Here is a 13,639-nt window from a genome sequence, read left to right on the forward strand (position 1 = left end):
ATATTTTAAGTTACTTGAGTCTACCGGCACTACAGACAATAAAGACATTAGTAATCAAATTTGTCAGGGTATAAAACTTCTCTATATGCCTATTAAGGATTCAAGATAAATGCTTTTATTAATTACACATCTGACTCATTACTATAGTATTATTAAAATGTCATATATGTGTATATAAATTTTCTAATGAACAACTGATATATTGCTTTTAAAACTACCTAGAATTTCAGTGAATTGTCAAATAGATGCCTTTAAAAATATATTGTTAACTTCCCCAACGCAAACAATCTGTTTTCAGATTTCTAAGATCTGTAAGTGATTAGAAGTCACTCTTCATGGAACATTAATTACAAGGAATAATAAAAAAGAGGAAACTTTCATATGAACAGGATGTTGTTTACCTCTCTCTTGTCCTTCAACTCTGAGGATTTGCTTAAACCACAAACTACAGAAGCAAAAAGCTTATTAACTGAGCTATGAATCAAAGAATTTCATGTCTCCTTTCCTCTGAAGGTAAACAGCCCATTGCATACCAACTTATCAATACAAAAAGTCCTCTTTTTTACTTATAAGTGAGTTACTTCATGGTTTCCTACTGGGGATTTGCTAATCCTTTTAATACTACTGCCATAATTAGGGAACTGCAGAGTTCCCAACAGAAAAGGTAAATTTAGCAAACACATATTATATAAACCTAACTTTATTACAATTTATTACAATAATTGGCACTGTTTTTATATAGGACTTTCAGACCTGTAAAACATTTTACAAGTTATCTCATTTGCTCTTCACATCCCAATTTACATAAGTTAAAAAAAAAAAAGGTTTAGTGACACAGGCAGTAGCAAGTATTTGAGACAAGATTCAACCTCAGGTCTTCCTGAATTCAAGTATAGTATTATATCCACTACTACACTTACCTGCTGTTTTGAAAGATGTTGACATGCATGTATAATTCAAATATATTAATAACATTAATTTCTCATCTCCTTAGCTGAAATTAAGATGATTTACTCTGATTCCTTAATATAGCTTCTGTACTAACAATAATGCTATCTTTCAAATAACAAAAATCATGCACATTATCTCTACTATTAAGATTTCTTTGTTGAAATGCTTTTAAGCTTGTATTTACAAGACTGCTAACCCCAAGTAAGGAAATGTCCTATACCTTGAAATATTCTTTTATTTCAGATCACCCTGGATCTAAAGCTCAGGATGACCATTCTGTTCAACCTTAAACATCAATTTCATTGTGCCAAATCTGCAGAGCACGATGTAGAAATACATAAACTGGAGCACAGTCCAGATTTACAGGATAATATTTGACACTCAACGCTGGCCACAGCTTTATTAATAGAGTACTATTTCCATTCAGAGAAAGAGAGACACATGCAGAACTTAGAAAAGAAGATCCAAAGCAACAGTTCAAAGTGGGATCCTGAGAAGACATGGAAGTTACATTTCCTATCAAAGTTGGCTATTTGCCATTTAACATTCTCTGCGGTTTTCTGGGATTCCTAAAGGGAGCATTTCCAATAGTAGCTCTGCTCAGGGAATTTACTGTCAGGATTCCCTGACCCCCCAAAAGGACCATATTTGTCAGCAGGCCTCTCCAAGCCAATCCCATGATCTGAAAATTCAAAGTACTGACTGAAGACTAGCTCTAACTCTCTAAAGAGTTGAGAACTACTTATCCAAAGGGACTGATCACCAGCCAAAATTTAATAAAGGAATAGCAAATAGGTCTCTTACACCAAGTCCTCAGACTCATGCTTAAACTCCTATTATAAACAGATTTACAACTGAATATTTTACAAAGGAAGATACACCTTATTCAGATAATATATCTAGATACCATTAAGTTGGCTATTTTTGAAAAGCACATAGTTTAAAATCTGTTTCCCAAATACAAAATTATTTGAAATCTACACAAAATTTTAAAATATCAGAAGCAACTATAAAACTACCTTTTATTTTTCTAATATATTTTAAGCAACCAATCCACTTGGACTTTCCATTTTTTCTTAAAAGAAAACTATCAGTATATCTCTCTGGTTTCCAAATGGTCAAGAAAGGCAGGAAGATGAAAAAATAATTTACTAAAACATGCTTAGTTTTTCAAAAATGTTGTAGTAAGGAACACATTCTCACAATACAGAAAATTTGACAAACCACTTTATGCCCTCTGTTGCTTTTCAAATAAATTATTCTTTCATGTAAAATTGTGTGTGGGGGGAATGGTAACGTCTTTAATAAATCAAAATACTGTGATCTATAAAAATCCTTGAGAAAAAAAAAAACAGGGGCAGCTAGGTGGTACAGTGAATAGAGCTCTGGCCTTGCAGTCAGGAGAACCTGAGTACAAATCCAGCCTCATACACTTAACACTTACTAGCTGTGTGACCCTGGCCCAGTCACTTAACCCCAATTACCTCACCAAAAAGAAAAAACAAAACAAAACAAAAAAAACCAGACATTTCAGAGACAACTGTGAAATTGTCTTTTTATTTTCTTTCTTATCTTGCTAAGTTATCCAGTTCACTTTTCCACAAATCTTTCAACAAAAAACAACACTTTCTTTACCTGTAAACAAATCCAAGTTACCATGGGGAAAAAAAAGAACTTTTTTTGTACTGCTGAATTAAATATGGCTGATTATGAGTTTTTAAATAATATTTTTGCTATAAATTTATAACTATCCACAATTTTGTGACCATTTATTGACAGCAACAACTGATATCCAACACTAATAAAGCTTTAATGAAGATCAGAAAAAACAACTCCAATGAACATGCTAATGGTTTAAGTGGAGACAAAAGACAAAATTTAAATGGTTTCAAATAGCTGATTTCATTATTATTTGGATGCTAATCATTGCAAACTGAGACATACCAAACAGAATTAGGAAATCATTCTGCATAAGAGCTTAGGTTCAGATGCTTAGAATAGATTTTTTAAAGCTTTATTTATAGTATTGACATGGAATCATATAACTGGTCCATTAGAGCAACTTAACTCACAAACTACTTCAGATTTTACATCTGGAAAATGGAATTATAATACTGTCATCTACTTAGCATTTATGTGGGTATGTATGTATAAATGTATGTATACATACACACCTTTTATTATAAACACTATCCTTGTTTTAGACTATTTTGTCTAACTGGCAACAAACATCCTATGGTAAACAGGTATTCACATAAGTCATCAAAAATACAAATACAGGGAAAGGAAGATATTTAAAGAAACTAGATGATCAACCCAAGTAGCATCAAGCAATAGTTTTTTGAAGCAAATGGAAGAAGGGTGAGGGGAAGGGGAGAAATAATTTTTTTAACCCCCATTAAGAGAATATGAATTTGAAGCATGAATGACCAAAGAATGATACACCAGTCTTAGAACGTCTCTTTCTCCATCTCTTATTTTTTGAAAAAATTGCTCCAGAATTTTATCATATGCACATGGAAAAGTCAAAAGAAAAAGCTTATTCTAAAATCATATATGTGTGTGTGTGTGTATACATATATATGTAATTTATTTTACTGTTAATGTAGAGAACAAAGTCAGCATTTCACCACCTGGCAACCTGTAACAGACAGCCATAACATATGGATGATAAATTCTTCAAAACAAACTTTAATTCATTAACTCACCCTCCAAATTACATTTAAAGTAAAATTTTATGACGTTTGTATGTAAATATCCAAATATATGATATGACTGAACATACTGATAATAACATTAAAACATTTCAGCCTAAAAATAATGAGATCTTAATATCACATCATTATAAACAAAGATTTTATCTTTTTCCACCATTCATAATTTATTATAAATTATTATTATAAAATTAATAAATTATAATTGATATCATTTAATAACACCCTGGCAACCAGCATTAAAAAAGCATGGTTTCACTTTAAGATTTGAGAATTGTTAAGAACTACCCTCCTGATAACACTCTAATGCTGATGCTACAATTTGGAAATGAAATAAATTTTTGTCAATTATTTTTGAGCATATTTCCTTAAATCTTCTCACTTTCTGCCACCAACCTGGCAAATACCCTGCTACTATTAGTTTTCCAAAACTATAATCGAATTTTGTAAACAGATTTAATGACTGTGATGAAAGTTAAAATTAAATGTTTTAATTAATTCTCTTCAGCTTAATCCTCAAAATAAGAAAACATGATCATGCTCCAGGAATAATTATGGTTTATTTAAACTTTTTACATTAAAATACAGTGACCATATTCATATCATCCATCATTTCATTTTTAACCTGAACATGTCAGTTTATATAGAGAAGCCACTTAAGATTAAAGATATCACATAAGCACGTTAGAAAAAGGTGCTCACACCCACTTATCTCTAAAAATGTTACTAAAGAACTTTGTAGTTTATCATAATTGGTCAACAGATTCAGTGACTTACCCTCTTCCAAATCAACTTTAAAAAAAGGAAAAAATACTTGCCCAACTAACAAAATATCACAAAGATTTAGTGATTTATGCATCACAAAGAATCTCAGTTTAAGATCATAGGACTTTAGAGGCAGAAGGACCCTTACAGGTAACATAGTTCAACCTCTTAATTTGAAGAAATTTGAGGCCCACAAAAGTAAATTGCCCAAGGTTATACAAGTAGTAACTGAAAGAGGTGGAACTTGAACCTGTCTTCTGATTCCAAATCCAGTGCTTCTGCCATTATAGTGGCTGTAATGTTGCCTTAGGAATTTCTAACTACTTGTGTTTCCACATAAAACATCCAAAACCTGGAAACATCAACACATTTTGGTGCTAATTTAATATATTCAAGCAATACAAGGTTTATACTGAAAGGCAGATTAAGTGACTAACCTTTTCTTTGAAATAAGCCTTAGTGTAATATCAAAATCCATCAACAAATATTTATTGAGCAAATTATCCAACCTCAATTTTTTTTAAGCTTAACTGCTAAGTCAAAGAAGGGTAAAATCTGCAGAGTAGAAGTTGCCATATACCAGGAGACTTATGCTACTGAAATCACAAGTTTTTCACATAGTATTCTTATCTAAATAAAATTTCAGCATAACATTAAAGACCACATGTTCATGTTCTGAAGATTAAAGTATGGCTATAAACCACATGTCTAATACTAGCCAGCTTACACTAGGACTACATAAATCATTTTAAATATTAACAGAATCAAATTTAAAGAATCAAAGTTAGAATATATTTTTAAATGTAAGAAAGGACTAATCTCTTTTTGTATGCATCAAGACTTTTCTATCCTATTTTTCAGGAAAACTGTTTAGTCATCCTGACTTTTTCAACTATAATTTTTCTGCTTTAGGGTAACATAACAATATTAGTTTTATTCCATAACAGATTAGAGCTATTTGCTAATCTGTTTGGCTTTTGGAAACTCATATTCTTTGTAAAATCACTGAAAAAACCATTCTTGGTCTAGTTTTTTGAAACAAGCACTCCTTAAGCTATAAGATTATCACTGCAGTATGTCTGTTTTATAAATAGGATTTAATTAACTTTTATAAAAAACTGCCAAAGGAGCTTCTCGAACTAAACAACAAATCTAGTATTTCAAAAACAAAATTCATCAACATCCTTTGTGGCAGTGGTTTTTAGTATGAAACTCAAATAATGTTTTCCTTGCATGCTTCTGGACTTTAATTATTTAATCTAAATGTCACCAGATGTTTACAGGATGAAAAACATCAACTTTAATAAGCTGCCATAAATCAGAAAGGGATAGAAGGTTTTCATCCATAAAGCCAGTTCTACTTTCTCCCTATGAATGCACTAGCTAATTTCTCATCTGACATCTATCATTAGGAAAGATTACTCTCCTTATTAACAATAATACTTTATAGTATAGTAAATATAGTATAGTAAGTAAAGTAATAATAATTACTTTTCTTATTATACAATAATACATAATAGGGATAGGGACTGGAACTGTGATTTCATTGTTACAGGGAACTTCCAGGTAAGGAAAGCCTCTACACCAATGCAGGTCAGCATGGTCTCTGCAACTTACACTCTAAGAAGGTTGGGTTACTTGTCTAGGATCTCAAAGCCAGCATCTGTCAGAAGGGGAACTTGAACCCTTCTTGGATGGTTGTCAATTCTTTATCCATACCAATGGTTTCAAACTCAAATAGAAATGAATCCCTGACACTAACCTGGAACACCATAAATTAACATTATCTATGCTGTATTGTATTTTATTTATTTTGTTAAACATTTTCAAATTTACATTTTAATCTGGTTCCAAGCCCATTCACCATGGTAGTTAAACCCCTCTGCACTATACCACCCTGTGTTTCATTCTTCATAACATCCAAATTGTGTTATACATAAATTATGTTCTAGACATTCATTATATGTCACACATACATATAACACCTACAAAAATGTTCTTATCTGCACTTTTTTTTTTACAATTTTCTCATAATTTATTAACTGGCTTAGGCAAATCATTTAGTTAACTAAATGAAATAATACTGAAAAATACCCAGGAAGCAACAATGTGAATGACATCTATTTCTCTAAAACTTAAGGTGAAGGATAAATTTAGCTATAGAAGACTAACGAAGAATTTTTAAGTTAACCATTTAATCTCTGCATTTCTATGTTTTAAATTTAGAATTTTCATCTAACTATACCACTTTGATTATTCTTATTTTCTTTGCTCTTATTTTGAAAACTAAGCCAGAAGAAAAATAATTTGAACAGACTTTCAACTAAAGGTAGATGAATGCTATTTTCCATAAAACTACTCAGCATTCAAATTTTCTGCATGTTCGCACCTCCTCTTTCTAACAAATACTCTTTGTTTAAGTATGAAAATTTCATTAATTTCTATGGTCTCTACTTTTATGAGTTTGTTGGAAAGAAACATTTCATTGAAAAAGCTTCAAAAAAGTTACAATTTAGATTCATATAGCCCAATTCTTCAAAAAACTATTAAAACATTCATAAATGAATACATTTGATTTACCTGTTTTGACACTTTAAATCAAGAAGAAACATTTTCTAAATTATAAAACTTCAATTCTTCACCTATTCCTGAACACATCTATGAACCATGTCTCCTTTCTTAATCATTTTACTGAAACTTCAAAAGGCATTTTGAGATTAATCCTCTGAAAGATCTTTATCTGGTTCACACACACACACACACATACACACACACACACACACACACACACACACACACACAGAGTCAAAAAAGCAGAAGCCCAGTGTAATCTATAAAATTAAAATAGTATTTGAAAAATAATGTAGAAATGGTTTCAAATATTTTAACAAAAGAAACACTTGTTTCATAAAGTAAATTTAGCTATTCTGGTACAAAAAAAGAAAAAAATGAGCGTGGTTATTTTCGCCTCTATGTTCATTGCTTTCTCCTCCCTCTCTACTCCTCCCAACCCCCATAAATAATTTGAGGAATTCAGAATAAAAGACAAAGCCCTGACCTCAGATTTCATGAAGACATGGGTACAAGTCCTGCCTTGACACTGAAGGCTTTGAGATCATGGGCAAGTCACTTAATCTTTCAACATTGCCCTTGGAGCTTTCTGTAAGACTATAAATAGCAGAGTAGTTGCCAAAGCACACTGGGAGTTTCAGAGCTCTCCACACCAATGAAACCACACAGTTCAGAACCAAAACCAAAAAAAATTCTCTTGTATGCATTAAGTTGTAAACAAATATAAAGTGACCAACAATAAACACAAAGCATGAAGTAGAAACTCTGATATTTCAACAGGAGGAAATTTTTTTAAACTAATATAATTAAATTGATTACTAAGAAATAGTTACTCTATATAGCAACTCTTCTATTTTGACTGAGAAGTAGCCTAGATAGCAATTTTACAAAGAACAAATTACAGATAAAAGTCAAGTGAGTTGACCAAGGTCGAAGAGCCTTGGGTGTCAGAAATGGAACCATACCATAAGCGTTCCTGGCTCCAAGTCATACAGTTCAATCTATATCCCTCTCTCCTCTTCTATTTCCTTCACAACACAGAGCTTACCACACTAATATAACCAAGGCCATTACACTTTGATGTTCATTAAAACTAAAATCTATGATATAAAGTCTGAAGCATACAAACAAGTCATTCTCCTTAAACAGGTAGTTGAAAATGATTTAGAAAAGTTTAGAATACCTCAATGAATATGTAAGTACATTAAATGAACATAATGTACACAATTACATATATACATATGTGTGTGTATATAAAATTTTACACCACAATCTTTCGTTTTCTGCCAAATGTGGCAATGTCATTTAATGCTATGGGGGAGGGGTTTAAAAACTAGGATCTTAGCAGGATAAACAATCTTTGCCTTTAAAACGTGGTGATATCAATCTATCTGTCTATACAGATAAGCAGGTAGATAGGTAGGCAGACAGAAAGATAGATCAATTGATAGATAAAGAGCTGTACAAAGTAACAGTTTCAAAGTACTTCTGGAATACCACCACACAAATATCAACATACAAAGGGTGTGTGTGTGTGTGTGTGTGTGGGTGTGTATGTACACATACACACTCATATATATCTCAGGTAAACTTGTTTGTGTTTCTTCAGAAATTAAAAGCATTGTACCAATACGTATTATAAAATTATATCTGATCAGCAACAGCTCAATAATAAAGACAATTTAAATGACATTTTGGAAAGAATTTAAAAGCACTGAGTCTCGCATACAATCAGGCATCTAAAGATGTTTGTTGAATTTAACTGTATCTAGCAGAGCTGTTTTTCTTTTTTTTTCTTTTTTCTTTTGGTCTTTGTATCTCTAGCACACGGCACAGTTTCTGCCTTACAGAAATCCTTAATAAATTCTTGTTGAAACGGTATCTTTACCCCACCGCCCCTTTACACATATTTGATGCATACATTATTTCATGATCTCTATCTAGGACCTTCTTCAAACCAGTTCCCCAAATGCAGTGTAAGAGGCTAGCATCCTACAGTATTTATAGTATGACACAATCTTTATAACTGATTGCTGATATCCCTTATGACTAGCTCTTCCAAAGCATACCCCACATTCAACATCAATTCTGTGAATCGTGTTTGCTTTCCTTTCCCAGTGGCTGGCCCTTTTCAGTGAATGGGAGAGGTTATCCACTGGGCTTTTTGATCAGTTTTGCAGTGGTCCATGGCCTGAAAAACTAGAAAACTACTATTTTGCACAAACAACCTTAAAGTAGGTTAAAATACAATATCCTACCATTTTCTCTGGGTACATCTGGGTCATGCTGAATGAAAAATTAAAGAGGTCAATTTACTATGTTACCAATCACTAACTGTTATGACTATATTAGTCACTGCTAGAATTTACCAGTTATTACTATTCTTCAATAGTTTGTGGTAAATAGTGGGAAAATCATAAGGAAAAGAAAAACCCGCTGCAGAAGAGAGGGGGCCTGAAGCTTGCTTATGCCCACTTTGATATTTGTGCTTCATATCAATCATGTCTTTAAACCATGTGATATAGCACTTCCCTTTTTTAGGCTAGAAATACAAATATATTCTCCCTTTCCTACAAAGATCACACATATACATATATAAACTATGTGTATGCCAGAAATCACTGAATACTCTACCAGGAAATGCCAGCTCAGTACAGTTTATGAGTCCAAAGTGACTACTAGCTGGAGCAGTACCAAGTCAATGTGAGATTCAACTGTATCTGATGAAAACTTAAAAAGAGTGATATAGGGCAAAAGGGGCTCACTGTAAATTCAAGCTGGGACAGAGCTTTCTCATGACATGCAACTGACAAAAATAATTACTCTAATCTACTTACAAATAAAATATCTGAACAAAAGACCTGCATTATACTTCTCACGCCTCATTTGTTGGTAAATACATAAATACAGAAGTTATATTTTCTTTCAGAAAAAAATGTATTTTCTAAATCAGGTTCATTTATTTCCCTCATTTGGATACTGTAGAAAATACAGCCAGCACAAACTGGCCCTGCAATTTTTAATTATAAGAAAAATTTCCAACAAATTCACACACACACACTGGGAGAGGGAGAAGGAGCCCAACGGCATGGATGGAAACTGGCCTCAGAGTCAGGAAGTCCTGGGTTCAAGTCTTTTCTAGGTGTGTGACATGAGACTACTCACTTATCCTCTCAGTGACTCTGGCCTTTTTCTAAGGCTATAAATTAAGATGGTGCCAACCTGGATTGACAGAAGGAGCTCCTTCATTTGGAAGTTACGGATCCCAATAAAATCACAGGTTCATTCAATATGTGTGTTCATATATACAAACACATCTTTTTAATATCATAAAGGTCTTCAGGTCAATTTCCTTTCAATATTCTAAATTACCTAAATAACCAACTTTGAAACCTTCTTGTATATATACCATTAAAAAAACTGATGTTCACAACATTTTACTTTCTGAAATAGATTAAAAGTATATTCAGTATAGTCTTAGAAAAGTATACTTAATTGTATTCTATCCAATAGGCAATTCATTTATTATATGCATGGTAATTTTATTAACAATAATAGTCTACTCTCCAACCAGGACACATAGCAAGGAGTTTATATTACCTTGTTTACCAACAAACTACATTCTGCATCGGACAAAACTGTACCCAGCAGCCTCTACTAAATCTCATAAAAGTATACCTCTGGTTGCAAACAGGCCTAGAAGAATGAGTAGAGATTAATCCATCACCACTACTAGGAAACAATTCAAAGTAATCACCCCAACGATAGTGGATCCATAATATCACATAAAGAGAAGACTCCAGTTATTCGGCACACACATAGCACAAACTGCTTTCTACTTGGATATGACTCTCAATAAAATCATACGATAGATCTATACTCTATACATAGCCATAGATGTTCAGTCTATCCAAAAGTAAATTATCAAATTCTTAATTATAAATGCTTCTAAAACACTGGTTAAAAATTTAGAAGCATGTTACAAATCTCCCTCACAATCATCAGCTGACCACATATTAACTTAATTCTAATTTACACCGTATTATTTCAACAGGGAATGTGCTCCTCATTTTTCCTTTTTGATAAGAAATCAGAACCATCTAAACTTTAAATCTCCCCCAGAGTCTGTCTAGGTGCAATGAAATGCACACAGCAGGGGGTTAACATTTTTTAAATCAAAAAACACAAAAAGAAAAAGTGAAATTACTAGGTTATCTATTTAAGTTTTGCAGGAATTAACTCAAGATTCTCAGGAAGGCACTATTTCTTCCATGAGAAAATAAAAACACATCCAAATATCTAATTACATCTACATAGTCACCAATGATGTTCCAAGACCTTGCTGTTATAATAACCTTGAAAACAACAAATGACTTTAAAGTCACAACCCAAAAGACCAATTTGCTGCATCAGAATTGGATTCAGAGCTAAAAATTCTGAAGGGAAAAAAAAACCCACCACCACCTATTTAACACCTAAGTTAATGATAACAACTAATGATGGTAACAATAACAACTATCAACATTTATACACTTTTAAAGTTTCCAAAGCACTATGCAGGTTGTCTCAAAGTTCATAACACAGTTTTAAGCTACTAAAACTTACAACATAATACAGCTTAAAATACAATAAAACTTTCTTGAAAATACAAAAATCTTTCTCTGCTCACAGGCCATACAAAAGGTGGTGGGCCATAGTTTGCCAAGCCCTATTCTAAGAAAAGAATGATAGATATAGGTTCAAGACTTGGTTACTATGCCCATAATATGTTGCCTCTCTCTCATGGTCTTTCTTTCTATAGTAAAGGCCTTTACAAGCCTTTACTATAGAAGGAGAGTAACTCAACAAGATTCAAGTTCAAATCCTGTCTCAGACATTTCTTAGATGAGTGATCTTGGGTGAGTCAAAACCTCTCAGCCTCAATTTCCTCACCTGTAATATGAGGATAACAGCACCTACCTCATAGAGTTATTATAAGGATCAAATGAGATAATATTTGTATAGCATTTGCAAACCTTAAAAACATTACATAAATCTAAGGGATTACTGTTTACCAAGTAAAAAAGTTCTCTTCATGATATTTCTATTAAATATGAAAATGACAAATAAAACAAGCAATAATAAGCATAGTTATATAATTATAAAATTTGCATCATAAAAGACTCTTACCTGTCCTGTGATTGTTCCTCATACATCCTCTCTTTGCCCTCTTTAAAGAGTCTAATTGCCCGTTTTGACTTTTTCATCAGGCTATCAATGTAGATTTTAAAATATTCATTTTCACTGAGTTGTGCAAGTTTCTGGTTGTCATCATATTTGCTCAGTATGAGTCGCAAATGCTGATAAGTGTCAGGCAAAATATCAAGTATGTATGGTGGGCTGTTCTTTAATTGGAGTTTGGGATTTTGGCATAGCCTTACCTAGAGGCAAGAACACAGATAAAACATTTTTTGTGGGGGGGAGGGGAAATATGAAAAAAATGTACAAGAAGTTAATATAAACTGGTTAATAAAAGTCTATGTTTTCTATAACACAATCAATCCACAAGGAACATGTATAAATTACTTTTAAGGAAGATTTGAGTAAAACTTTACTTTATTTCATTTCTACTAATGCAAGTTAGTCAATAATACACTGAGAAAATCTTTATCTATAACCTTTTTGCTTAATTTTTCTTTACCTCCCTTTTTATAGTTTCCTACTTTTGCAAGCTACTCAGCATAAGATGTGAATCCTTTTTAAAAAGTAAAATCATACTAAGAAAGAGTAAATAAATACATTTCATCAGTGGGCAACCAAAGACTTGCTGTTAAAACTTCATTACACTATACCTTGTTCCCCACTGAAGTTATTTAATGGATTTTAATTAGTGTTTTAGTTGATTAAGCCTGCACCCTGAGGCAGGTTAAACAAAAGGCTGAAATTTTAATAACTGAGTTAATAAATAATAAATGCATGTCAAGTTCAAACTAGTCTTCCCTACCTTCTTCTGATACATTCTACCTTGTCCATAAGCATGAGCTGTATCATGGTTCAGTCAGCAGCAATCCAACCATGTACCCACATTCATAGGGAATGACAAAAAAAATTATGTCCAACTCTGACACCGTGAAGAGAACCCTGGACTTGGAATCAGGAAGATCTGACCTTTTCTAGGTAACCACGGGCAAACCACTCACCCCCTACAAATTTCAAAGCATCTTTATAAAACAGTTAAGTTACAGAAGGATTGTAATCTGTGTTAGAGGAGAAAGGATCCACACTAGGAATTCTCATTTAAAAAAAATAAATCCCAATTCTTGGACATATTAATATATGTTCAACTTTTCACTGAATGTCAGAACCCCTCTGCCTAACTGGAACCTCTTCGCAATAGATTTTCTAGATAAATGATGAGCTTTCAGTTTGAAAGCTTCAGAAAAGCAACAGCATGCAATTCAACAGCATAATATCATCACCAAAAGAACAATATACATATTTAAAATCCATGAGGCAAAATGTTAAACTCTTCACTAACAGTAGCTTCAAGAACCCCACCAACACACATACTGAATTAAAGAAATAACATATTCAATCTTTATGTGATACAGTTTTCTTTCTTCGAAAGATACCAATTTTTGTCCATAAGTTCATAAAAC

The 13,639-nt window shown here is 32.5% G+C and overlaps 1 protein-coding gene across 12 annotated transcripts in view; it reads right to left on the reverse strand.

Annotated features, from left to right (window-relative positions):
* The window catches only part of CBLB (Cbl proto-oncogene B), a 284,335-nt gene that overhangs the window by 256,802 nt on the left and 13,894 nt on the right, over nt 1-13,639 (reverse strand). For all 12 annotated transcript variants that reach the window (XR_013482932.1, XM_078146682.1, XM_078146683.1 and 9 more), the window contains one exon: nt 12,171-12,421. Coding sequence is in view for 11 of the 12 variants with exons in the window: in XM_078146682.1 (XP_078002808.1) it covers nt 12,171-12,421 (251 nt within the window). In the remaining variant the exon portion in view is untranslated. The remainder of the gene's footprint in view (nt 1-12,170; nt 12,422-13,639) is intronic.

The sequence above is a fragment of the Phascolarctos cinereus genome, unplaced genomic scaffold (assembly GCF_003287225.1).
Source record: "Phascolarctos cinereus isolate Bilbo 61053 unplaced genomic scaffold, phaCin_HiC Scaffold_726;HRSCAF=1367, whole genome shotgun sequence".
NCBI lineage: Eukaryota > Metazoa > Chordata > Mammalia > Diprotodontia > Phascolarctidae > Phascolarctos > Phascolarctos cinereus.